An 11,762-nucleotide genomic window follows, 5' to 3' on the forward strand; every position below is an offset into this window, starting at 1 on the left:
GCATACATACCGATACATTTTTTGTGTGAAAGCCCGTGAAGACCTTATCTTGGTCTTGTGTTTGTCTCGTTATTCAAAGTTGGAATTCCATCAGGTCGCTAACAGCGGATTGATCTTCAGCAGACAACGGATACAGACTTATTTAGTATCGTTTCACTGTGGCCAAATCACTCGCATACGTTATATATAGAATTCGTGTTATAATTGACAAGCACATTAATTACATATGCAGTTGTGCTTGTACCGTTTCGCGATATATAGTGATTATTCATGCGACTGCAATTATAATAACATTACTGCTTTTGCGAACATTTCCATTTCGTAACCTATAACGCTATGCTTTATGAGGGGAGTGCAATAGATATTAAAAACAAAAGCTATCAGGACGGCGTTCTGAAAACTGGACCGGTTTTTAAAAATTGTATTCATTCAATGAAAAGAAAGAATAAAACAAACCTGAGTTTGTATCACAAACTGGACATTATTTGTTCATGATATCACTTGCTGCGATATTCCACTTTGATAACGTGGGGTGAAGGTAACTTTTTCGTCGGTTTAAAAGCCCTTACCCTCAAACATGTACGAAACAAAGCTGTGTATAGAAATGCGAAATAACGCTAGCAAGGCTTATCTTGGCAGCTTGATAGATTAGCGCCGATATAACAGTTAGACGTTTAAACTACACTCTGCATTTACATACGGTGTTCGGAAAGTCAAGCAGTTCTGTACATAACATAGATCGTTTACACTGAGCGCTGTGAAATTGCACACTTTATGTACACTTCAATAGATGATATATATATATATATACAAATATTTAATCACTTAAGCACAAGGCTCTTCAACGGCTTCAGTAGCATTGGCGACACAATATTTGCTCACTGTGATATTTGCATTACTAGATGCCAAGCAAGTATCCGAAGCACTCATTTATTTATTTTACATATAAAATGGAAATGGCCAATACTAAGATTGTAATGAAATAAAGACGTATATATATATATATATATATATATATATATATATATATATATATATATATATATGTGTACACTACTTAGTTAGTGACACACAACTAATGCTATCAAAATCTCATCGATGAAATAAACACGGACAAACGTAATATCAAAAAATACAAACAAACATAGTATATTTATTAGCACGTTTCATACTCTATAGGCAATTTACATCATCATCATCATCATGATTGTAGCTGTTGTCTCACGTATGTCGATTATATCTATTTCGCATTAGTAAAAGTCACTTCAGGAGACCTGGCCTTGTATATTAGATGCAGCTAATCTGCCTCATGCTTTATATTCGTAATTGGGAAAAGCTGCCGCCTTTGCTTCTTCATGCCGGCTAGGTTAATAAGCTTCAGCTGAAAATTGTTGCTAAAAGATTTCAGCCCTATGCGTAATATCGCAGTCTACGTGCACAAACTGTGTTAACTAAATTCACTCATGAAACTGCATTTTGTTTCCGTCGTATCAACTGGCTGGTTAGCACCTGTCTTACCAACTAAACAACTCAGATAAAGATTTTTACCTTGAGAAAGGCGACAAATGGAACTGTGCCTTATTGTAATGTACAATAGTTAACGTTATAATCTACCTATAAAAAAAATAATGGATTAGGTTTACTAAACTAAATTCTATATTCGAGGACTATGCTGAAGTGGTAGTTTGAGCAGGGCAGCCTCTTTCTTGAATTCTTCAAGAGATCGATTCGTAGCTGAAAAGCAGTGAATACATTAAACAAGGCACCGATTTTTTTCAGACCTGCTATTAGACGCCAAAATACACAACCATAAATTTAATCGCACACAATTTTGCTTATAATCGTCTATATGTTTCGTACAGCTATTCCTGTATTTCAAAAAGTCAAGATGCAATAGAGGATTTATGACCCAATTAAGTGAGCCATCCTCAATATGTTACCTGGCACCATAAATCTCTCTGAGATTAAACGGCCGTATTTGTTCCACGCCCACATGATAAGAACGAGGTTGAACAGGATTATCAGAATGATCAGGTGGGCCACCCATACCTGACAATGTTGGAAACAACACAGAAAACCAACCGAAAAGAAAAAGCTATATTAGCGTTCTTCCGCTAGCGTAACAGATACTATTGGTTTATTTCTTAGGCTCAAAAAGCTTAAGTTTTTCATAAAAAAGGGTCCGTATATAAATGTCTTTAATGTAAGATGTTACCGTTGATTAAAGCACCTGCGATTATTTTTGTATATACAAAATTTATGATCAACTTACCTGTAATTCACAAGGATGAAGTAGTCCATCAATTTGAGTTAGAATGAACTCTTCCCACCACAACAGGACAGACATCACGGCGGATGCGATTGCCATTGCATAGGCTGTGTGCTCCGCTTTGGTACAATGCTGCTAATTATAATTTCAGGATGGACTCGCTTCTATCGGTTCGACGTTTCAGATACGAACCGTTTTTAAAGGCCTCAGAATTCTCAGTATATTGGCTTGATTAGACGTAATCGACACGGAAACGACGTACTTCCTAATGTAAAAGATGCGAAATTTGGGTACCGTAAAGAAGACAGTCAAAGGGAAATGTAATGTCTATGAATAAAAAAGCGAAATTGAGTACTACTTATTTATTCACGATGTCGTTTTTGAGTGCCGGTATGCGAGGATGTGACGAAGACTTGAGTATTTCTATGAAAAATGTTTGGCAAGTATTAGTTAGCACGTAATTATGTTCAACAATGAACAAAAATTGATTCCAGCCTTTTCGCTTTGACGAAATGGAGGCGAAACTCTTCGCGTGTGAGAAAACTTCCAGGCAAGGCACGTTGTCAAAATAAACTAGAGAACATAAGAAAAAGTCTATGAAAGGGAAACAAAAAAAGATCAAACAAACTGTTCTACAAGAAAAGACATTTAAAGTTGTAACACACGTTAACCACACTCACCTGTGAGTGTCGCCTATCTCATCATCGTGTTCCGAAGTGTGCCCTAATTAATCCATCCTTGCCGAGTCTATGGTCACAACCCGAAATGTGTGGCTTGTATTGATAACGCGGAATGACGTTGTTTACTATTCAAGTGTTATTTTCCTATCGAATGCAAGAATAGTTTTATTTTTTATACAAGTAAGTTATTAAGGATTAAGTTATTCAACCATATCCAGCAATTACTTAGTTACTTTCAGACTAACAGTTCTTTTCTTACATAATAAAACATCGCATCAAAACCTGCGAGACAATTCCACGTCTCTCGAATTCTAGTGGATGACAAAGATTCCGACCAATAACAGAGTTCGTAGTTTTCCTATCAATTAGTTCAGCCTTGCAATGCGGTTCTTGCTCAAATCATCGCCTTAAAGTATTTAAATTGGCTCATAAAGTATACCCATGTTTGAATATTTGCTCATAAAGTATGCCCATGTTTGAAATATATGTCCTTAAACAGCTTTTTTATCAGTGGTACGCTCAGATTTGTGTCCAAGCTGGCCTACCGTATATCTTCCTTTAGCCAACCAACGTTGAAAATTTCGATGGCAGCACAGAGTTTCAAGCAAACGCATAGTTTGGCATTTTTTTATCCACTATATAAGTCGTCAAACATGCTTGAAGCAAACTCTCCCTATCGATAGTTATCAAGAAACAAATCGGCAGACTGCACCGAACTCACCACGATAATTTGTTCTCATTACTGTCAAAAACCTATCTACCTGGCTGCTAAATTTTTTCAAGCAGACGTTGAAAATAAGCAATTTCCAATATTTATTTGACATGAAGCATATGTGGCTGGTACTCTAAGTCTAATCCACTACTGCTGGCACGAATTATAATACTGTCGAGGAGCACATCCTGTTTACATAGCTTGATTTTCAGGTGCTTGTGTCTGGGATACAATTGGGAGAGGGTTAACCATTTACTTCATCGCCATAACATCGCATAACATCATACACTGCCATTGATATTGTTCCAGCGTTGCGTAGAGGTGCCCTGCGCATCTATTACGTCAGGCCGTAGCTGCTTATTCAACCGTCGTTTAACAGATTGTATCAAGTTTGTTGTCTCATTGATCAGTTTCAGCGAAACGAGTGAGAACAGTTTAAATTATTGCAAGCATGAATAAATTAGACGAGCTTGCGCTTCAACTTCGTTTCAGCTCGAAACAGCTGGAGCGAATGTCAAAACGGTGCGAAAAGGAGGAACGCGAAGAAAAGACAAAAATCAAGAAGGCCCTCGAAAAAGGTGTGTATACCGGTGGTGGATGACCCATCCATCTGCTGAAACTAATCCAAAACGTTATCATTGACTAGGCTGATAGGAATAATAATAATAATAACAATTATTATAAACAACTGACAAAAACTATTATATGAGAAAATTTTCGAAAGTCGGTCGGTTTCTACAATAGTGCATGTTATTTGAAGAAAGGTAGAAACACTTCCTTAACATAGGTGTTAGCTCTTAGCGGTAGATGTTGAGACTACTGCTAAATGTGCATGATATTGTATGTTCACACTTATAGAATGATGATGGCAACAAATAACAAATAGACTGAAAGTTTCAAACCTACATTTGTATTCGAGCTTTAGGCAAACCCTGCTGCAAAATAAAATGATTGTCTTTTTTGCTGTATGATCTACGAACTTGATACATTTACGATCAGAAAATGCCACTTGCAAGTAGCACATGTTTATAAAGGCGTTTAAATGAGATTTCATTACAAATTGATGTCATAAGTTAGTTGAGTCATAAGACTGCCCGGACTGGATACCGAGATGAACTTCACAGTTTGTGTTATTTTCCTATGACGTATTTTTTTTCGGCTCAAACATCTTGAGTCGCCAGGGCAGCAAAGTGTATAAGTTATAATATAATTAGAAATTCAGATTGAATCATTGGTAAATTTGACCGTTAATAATTATTTTATAGGAAAGTTGTGGATGAAAATTGGACGACGGTAAACGTACCTTAACCGCACATGTGAAATGCCCTGCTTTTACGTCATTACGTTCACATAAGTGTAAAATGCTTCTCCCTGTTTTGCTGGGTAGGCTAGCTTTTATTTTTCTTAAGCACATTAGGCAAATTTTTCTTTCCATATTCGCCTGAGTCCCTTAATCAAAACCAGAACCCCAGCGCAAGAATTATAGCTAACGGGCTCTTCAATGCAGTTTCGAATGTTTTCCCTTTGTTGCGCTTGAGGCATTATTAATATCCCTCGGCACATTACCTAGTTTACTTTACGTAATTTCGCAAAGAACTTGTTCGTCTCGGTCTGCAGCTGAAGTCATTCTTACTAAGGTAACATACAGGAACCGCGCACTACCACTTTGTTTACGGCATACTTACCAATAAAGTTTGTCTGATCGTTAATTTAATGCCATTTAAATCTATTCTCGTGTGACATTCTGAAGCGAGTTCAATTAAGCTAGGGTAAGTTTACCATAGATAAGGTTTCATGCATCATATAATAGCGAAGACGTGTAAGCGCAGTCTGTACCGTTTGTTATGGTATGTCTAACCATACAATTTTTATTCCCACAAATCATGTAATAGGTATGTCTTTGGTGTGGCTTATGGCAGCATCGAAAAGCCCCAGTCTTTTCCTACCAGATGCTAATCCAAGCCACTGCATCGGAGGTGCGACTAAAAGAAGAGCTATATTTTAACGAATTTTCAAATATGGATCGATTTTTTGTTGTGCTTTTAAACAATGTTACTCTATGTCCATATATGTGTCCATTGCAGGTAATACGGAAAATGCAAAAATCTATGCAGAGAACTCGATTCGAAAGCGAAATGAGGCTACAAATTTTCTTCGGATGGCAGCTCGCATCGATGGAGTGGCGTCCCGGGTAAAAAGTGCGGCCGCGATGAATCACGTCTTAAAGAATATGGGCAGCGTGGTCAAAAATTTGGACAAGGCTATTAACGCCATGGACCTACAGAAGGTGGGAAAACACAAGTGAAAAATTAAGGTTAAAAAAATGTACAGAATCTATGCGAGGGTAGAAGGCATAATTTGCCTTTGATAAAACCGAATGATACACCAACATTTGAAATGACTACTAGATGTTATTCTGTCTTGAAGGTATCGAGTATTATGGAGAAGTTTGAGGAACAATTTGAAAGTTTGGATATTCGATCATCGGTGATGGAAGACACGATGGGCTCGACCACGGCAACTTCGACGCCCCAAGGACAGGTCGACGCGCTAATTCAACAGGTTCGCGAATTTTCGATCTGATTTTTAATTTTTGCTTTCTGCTGTCGAGATAGACCCACCGATCCCAATATTTATAGCTCGCGACCTTTCCGTTTTTTAGTTTCCGTCCACTGACATCTACATTCAAGTATTTTTAGCCCACCCTATATGGCATTCAAAAGTTGTTTTTTACGACAGTAAGTTAACAATAAGACACGCAGTGTGTAAACAACAGTGTTGTTACAAACAAAGCACCCTAGCTGAGCATAAATGTGCTACAGAGATAAATTTAGAACGTTTAGCAGATCGGTGCTTTGCTTTCTGATGCTTTTCTTTCACTTTGTATGGTCTTTTGACACGGCAGGTAGCCGACGAAAATGGGCTTGAACTCAAAGAGAAGCTTTCGACTCCAGCGGCCACTGTTCCCACGGACAATATTGTATCAGGCGTGAGGGCCACAACTCAGGAAGAGGACGACGCCCTGGCAAAACGACTCGCTGCCTTACGTAACTAATTTGGCCGACGAGATCCCGTTGATTGTTCCAGCGCTTCAACAGAAGTGTAGACCTATTTAAATATCAGTAAAGGAAAGTCCTCGCCATGTCGACCCCATACAACAAACCTGAGTTGTGAGCGTACTGCTATTATGAATTGCGGTACACCTCTGCAGAAGGCTATTTTATAACAATATTAAATGTCTTCAGGGTGCCTCGAGATGGTACGCAGTTCGCTGCGGAAGAACATTACACTACTACCGATGATGCTTTAGTACAGTGTATTTATGTATAATTCGTCGACAGCCGGATGGGGTATAAACAAAATATTTTATGTGGATATATACTAACCTCAAAATGAATCGTGACCATTGAGAAAAAGCCTTTTGTATTTCTCCTTTATGTTTGGTTTAACACACGAAAGTTGTATTCCTTAATTCCGCTCTATTTTTTGCCGGTTATGGGATCAGCTGATACTATTAAACAAATTTCCATTTTTCTTTCCGCGCTACTTTTAAAGCTAACTTAAAAAATTCCAGTTATTTATTGGATCGCTAGACAAACTTGACTGGCGTACCGTATCAGCCAAAAATTGCGTAGTTTGCACAACGCCAAAAGATTCATTATCCAATAAGCTGCCGAAATGTGTATACGACGAATCGTTAAATATTTTCTGTTATATCTCAGGCATAACAACTCATCCTAAATTTTGCAACGGCGTACTCCCATTTTGCTGTCCGCGCACGTATTAACCATGTTTATATTGTCTGCTAGCAGGAAAAAAAATGTTTTGATTTCTTAGAAATCATGCCAATACTGCTTGGCTATATCTTCATAAAAACGTGACCATCATCACATTGGGTTTCTCATGCGTCGACAAAGCTATCATTGTGTCAATCAATAATCAATGAATATGTTACACGAGGACGGTCAAGGCTGATGGTCCTAGGATTACTTGCGTATGTTATTTTTGCTTCTTTACGAATTGGGTTAATTTGATTGCAGAATGTACAATGTATATATTTCTATATGATGTGATACCAGGTAAAGCGTTGTTGCACATGCACGTTAGTTTTTAGAAGGATGAGTGCATATAATGACATAGGTGGCCGTGAATTAGTCTAATAATCGAAACTGACTAGTAGCAAATTAATATAAAACGATGAAATAAGAAAAACGTATGTTTGCTGCAGTAATTATATAGGAATACCCAACTAGGATGACAATGTACTTGAATGAATAGTCTAGTGGTTTAATGCAGAGCTCGATGCCTCATTTGTGCTGATCTTTTTATTTTTTAAAATATGCTTTTTCTAACGTACTCGGGAAAGGTCAGCTATGGTGAACTCATTTGTGCTGATCTTTTTATTTTTTAAAATATGCTTTTTCTAACGTACTCAGGACAGGTCAGCTATTGTGAAACACTTGTAATAGGTTGTTTCGCCCTTACTTTTTGCTGCTTTACCCAAAAAAAAAATCCCCTCTTAATCAGCCTTCTTCGAGTTTGTATAGATCTTTCCTATATACCTTACAATCTCTATTCAAAATGCTATGAACTGCATGCGTTTTTAAAGTAACTCATATTTATTCACTTGTTTTACATGTACATGCGAATATGTACAGTCTCATTTATGGTACTGATCCATAACTTGAAATTAGTAAGTCGTATTCAAATAAGCGGTCTTCAATCTGAGCTATATAACAGTTCTATAGTTCAAAAATACGTAGCAGATACTATCGCAGCGAATTCATTAAGGAAGTAGGATTCCAACATCTAATAGCGGATATACAAAGCTGTTTAGTACTCGCTACGCTAGTGTATTAGATCTGCATCTAAATCAAATAGAATATCTGACACGTTCGATTCGGCGTTAGACGAGCTTCTCGTTGAATTCGTATGGACTCCACATTTTAGAAAACTTGATAGCTTTTAAGCTTTGCTGCTGAAAATTCTCGGCGCGCTTCTTTAGCCACAGACGTGGTTCGCAGTCAATAAGACCTCCAACAATCTGGAATCAAAACATACGATTGATCGGGAATTCTATCGAAAGATTTTTGTCAACAAACAGCGTGAAGAACAAGTTATAAAAATCAGTGCAAAACAACAAAATCATGGTTACAGTTATAATGTCGGCTTGGTGTAAATCCCAATTCACATTATAAACGTATTGACTTGGAGGTATAATGCTAATTGCTGATCGCTACAGATTCATAACCATAATCAGATCGCTGTCATAACGTAGCACTACCTACCTCAAGTCCGAAATGCCTTGGGAATTCTTTTTCATTTTCAATGACATGGGCGAAACCGTGATCTGTGCCGAAATCCACGGCGAAATAGGGGAGACCTTTTGGTATTGAGTAACGAAGTCCCCTCTTCACCGACAAATCAACCTGTCATTGCGAGAAGCGAGAGTTCAAACCTAATAAAGTTAGTAATTGTTGTCGGAAATATTAGTTGAATGAAAAAAGTTTAGAATCCGCAAGCAGCTGACTGCATTAATGGCAATGCGTGGCACAAAATAAATCTCTTGAAGATGAAGCTTCCAGGTTTGCACAGTTCGATCAAAAACATAGAAGATAGTATCACACTTAGTAATGAACCTCATTGTAATAACTTTATTAACACGGTGTGTGTAGTATGTATTGTAATGAACTTTATATTCAGCTTTGTCAGGTTCAACGCAATCAATACGTTACCAATTTTTTATTTTGCGCCCATTCTGTTTCGGATTCGAGAATGGCTTTTTTATAGTACATCGGCAAGAGTTCGCCGACTTCGCGAGGAACGGGTACACAATGTAGAACTGTGTGCGGTTTCCTTAACGAGGACAGGCCCATCGCCGTCTCAAGAAAAACACAGTCGTAGTTGGCAGCCAAAAACATAGCAGTCAAAGCAGTACGGAACCTCTAAATAAAAAAAATAGAAGAATATCGATTGATTGGCAACATAACGTGAAACTACTAGGAATGAGTATAATACAATAATATAATTTAATCTATAATAGCGATATTATATTTTGTCACTAAGCAAATATAACTAGATGAACAAGCGACTTTTCTCGCTTACCGTTATTTCCTGCCAAACATCTTCGTCGGCGAGATTTAACGCGGCAATATGCTGTGTGGGCGCGAGAATACAATGCCCCTCTGTAAGACTTTCATAGGTAGGTAGACTCAGTGCTACGTAACTGCCAACGGATATTAGTAGGTGTTTCAGACATGCTGGCGATTCCAAACAATAATAACATGTCTCCAGCGCTTTCCTCATGACATGGTGTTCTATAAACACAAACCAAAGATAAAAGTGCATTTTTAAGCATACATACATATGCGGCTATAGTACTATTGCTAAGCAAAATGGAAAATGCACACATCGCCCTCGAAAAATATGTCAAGTTAACCGTGCTACCTTGACTATGCTTATTGTTGAAAGATGCTTTTGAAACTAGGGCGCAGTCTCAGCAAACCGTTCCAATTATTTAGGATTATTTCGTTTCAAAAACTGAAGATAAGCATCTAACAACCCAAAATCAAAACACTTCCCTACACAAACCTTGTATAGCTTTATTAGCATCTTGCTCTTTTTGAGACTTGGAGTCATCGTGTCTGGCGGCCTGCTCCACGAAGCCGTCATCGACGGTGTAATCCTCATCTCCTACCTTGGCTTTGATTCGACCAGCCATTTTAGCGAACATGGCCATATCGTCCGCAGCTGTCGACAACTTTTCGCGCTCAAACTGCAATTTCAATCAAACAGTATAAAAAGTGCATATTACTATGGCCTCTACCGTCGTTACGGTAAAACCGATGCCGTTCGTGTGAACAAAAAAAAAACAAAAGCCATGTCCTTAATTTGATTTCTGTACCATTTCTTTAAGCGACTGTCGATCGTCGTCTGCGAAATACCGCATTCGGTCACCCGCTCTATGGGTATCCGGTTTAATTTTCTTCTGTCGTTTAGCATCAGAGGGGCCTTCCTCTGGAATAAGCTGAACCGGTCTGGAAATGCCTCGTGAGTCTAACGGAAATGAGAGGTACAAATCGGAAGATGCCATAAAAGTGTTTAATATATCGAATTGCTGCACTAACATGAAACTTATAGCCTTGGTCCTTATTTAATCGGGCGAACTTTAGGAATATGCTTAATTAATAGATTAGTGCACGTAGTGTTATATTTCACGAAAAAATAATTACTAGAGTCCGGGTTTACCTGTCTTGGTAAGAATAACGACTTCATGTTGTTGCAGAGCTTGGCCTTTGCCGGCATAGGGATTTTCTTCACGAAGTTTTCGCGCAGCCTGGATTTTTTTTCGAAGTTTGTCCGCCTGCTCAGTGTGCCCCATCATTTCAGCTTTGAGAAGCTTTGCAGCTAGCTTGTTCAGCTCAGTATCGCTAAGAACCTATTAAAGGAAAATAACCAATTACCTCGTCGGGTTAGAGTGGATCCTAAATATTTTTACAGCTAACGCAGACTTATGGGTAAAAGTCATACAAAGCAAAGAAGCGTAAGTTTTTCGTGACTTAATAAAGGGGATGTTTTCGCACAATTGTTTTCAAACATTAATAAAGATATTTCACCCTTCTATACAGCAGTGTGCCATCAGCGTTAAAAGCAACAAAAAATTTTTGTTTAAACTTTTATTTACGACTAAGAGAACCACGTGTACGCTCTGCGCGTCTCGCACGCAGATACCTTTATTTCTTCCTCCTGTTGATCTTCATCTTTTGATGCTTGCGACTGAAGATTGGAAGATGCATTGATTTTGACATGTGAGGCGCAGGATTCGGTCGAGGCTTTAGCATCACCTTCGGGCTCTCTTTGAAATTCGCCCGATTTTTGCGGGCTACCTGTGGTTTCTACATCTTCAAGTTCAGACTTACTTTGCGTCTGACATGACGGTTCCCTAGGACAACACATATCTCTTTTTAGACGTTTTCTTAACGGTTGCTGTAGTTAGATCATTAGAAACAGGAGGTAGCCTCGTCTGAGGCTATCTACAGTTTGGGATATTCGTTTCTATTTTGCACTGGACTTCATTTGTTCAAAGCGCTTAATTATATAC

General features: G+C 38.2%; 3 protein-coding genes across 8 annotated transcripts in view; 1 reads left to right on the forward strand and 2 right to left on the reverse strand.

The window, feature by feature from the left end:
- Positions 1-1,120: 1,120 nt before the first annotated feature.
- On the reverse strand, positions 1,121-3,868 carry LOC111264296 (uncharacterized). 3 transcript variants are annotated; one of them, XM_086970025.1, is made up of 5 exons: positions 3,711-3,868; positions 2,950-3,093; positions 2,273-2,534; positions 1,941-2,049; positions 1,121-1,734 (listed from the first exon to the last, which is right to left on the reverse strand). In XM_086970025.1, the coding sequence occupies exons 3-5, from the start codon at positions 2,366-2,368 to the stop codon at positions 1,655-1,657; spliced, it is 285 nt and encodes a 94-aa protein (XP_086826151.1). In that variant the 5' UTR covers positions 2,369-2,534; positions 2,950-3,093; positions 3,711-3,868; the 3' UTR covers positions 1,121-1,654. The 3 variants fall into 3 exon arrangements, with proteins under 3 accessions (XP_086826151.1, XP_086826150.1, XP_086826149.1); XM_086970024.1 differs by having other exon boundaries at positions 3,671-3,868; XM_086970023.1 differs by having other exon boundaries at positions 3,495-3,868.
- Positions 3,869-3,955: 87 nt separating this feature from the next.
- Chmp1 (charged multivesicular body protein 1) lies at positions 3,956-7,971 on the forward strand. The gene is made up of 4 exons (XM_022840062.1): positions 3,956-4,239; positions 5,746-5,948; positions 6,089-6,223; positions 6,567-7,971. Exons 1-4 carry the CDS (start codon positions 4,113-4,115, stop codon positions 6,714-6,716), a joined length of 615 nt encoding a protein of 204 aa, XP_022695797.1. The 5' UTR covers positions 3,956-4,112; the 3' UTR covers positions 6,717-7,971.
- A 286-nt stretch (positions 7,972-8,257) lies between these two features.
- The window catches only part of LOC111264286 (CWF19-like protein 2), an 8,021-nt gene continuing 4,516 nt past the window's right edge, over positions 8,258-11,762 (reverse strand). For all 4 annotated transcript variants that reach the window (XM_086970021.1, XM_022840044.2, XM_022840043.2 and 1 more), the window contains exons 9-16: positions 11,393-11,603; positions 10,910-11,099; positions 10,566-10,717; positions 10,253-10,436; positions 9,767-9,978; positions 9,397-9,606; positions 8,950-9,090; positions 8,258-8,705 (exon numbers count right to left, since the gene is read on the reverse strand). In XM_086970021.1, coding sequence (XP_086826147.1) covers positions 8,568-8,705; positions 8,950-9,090; positions 9,397-9,606; positions 9,767-9,978; positions 10,253-10,436; positions 10,566-10,717; positions 10,910-11,099; positions 11,393-11,603 — 1,438 coding nt within the window. In that variant the 3' untranslated portion in view covers positions 8,258-8,567. The remainder of the gene's footprint in view (positions 8,706-8,949; positions 9,091-9,396; positions 9,607-9,766; positions 9,979-10,252; positions 10,437-10,565; positions 10,718-10,909; positions 11,100-11,392; positions 11,604-11,762) is intronic.

This window comes from Varroa jacobsoni, unplaced genomic scaffold, assembly GCF_002532875.2.
Source record: "Varroa jacobsoni isolate VJ856 unplaced genomic scaffold, vjacob_1.0 scaffold_844, whole genome shotgun sequence".
In the NCBI taxonomy this organism is placed as follows: Eukaryota; Metazoa; Arthropoda; class Arachnida; order Mesostigmata; family Varroidae; genus Varroa; species Varroa jacobsoni.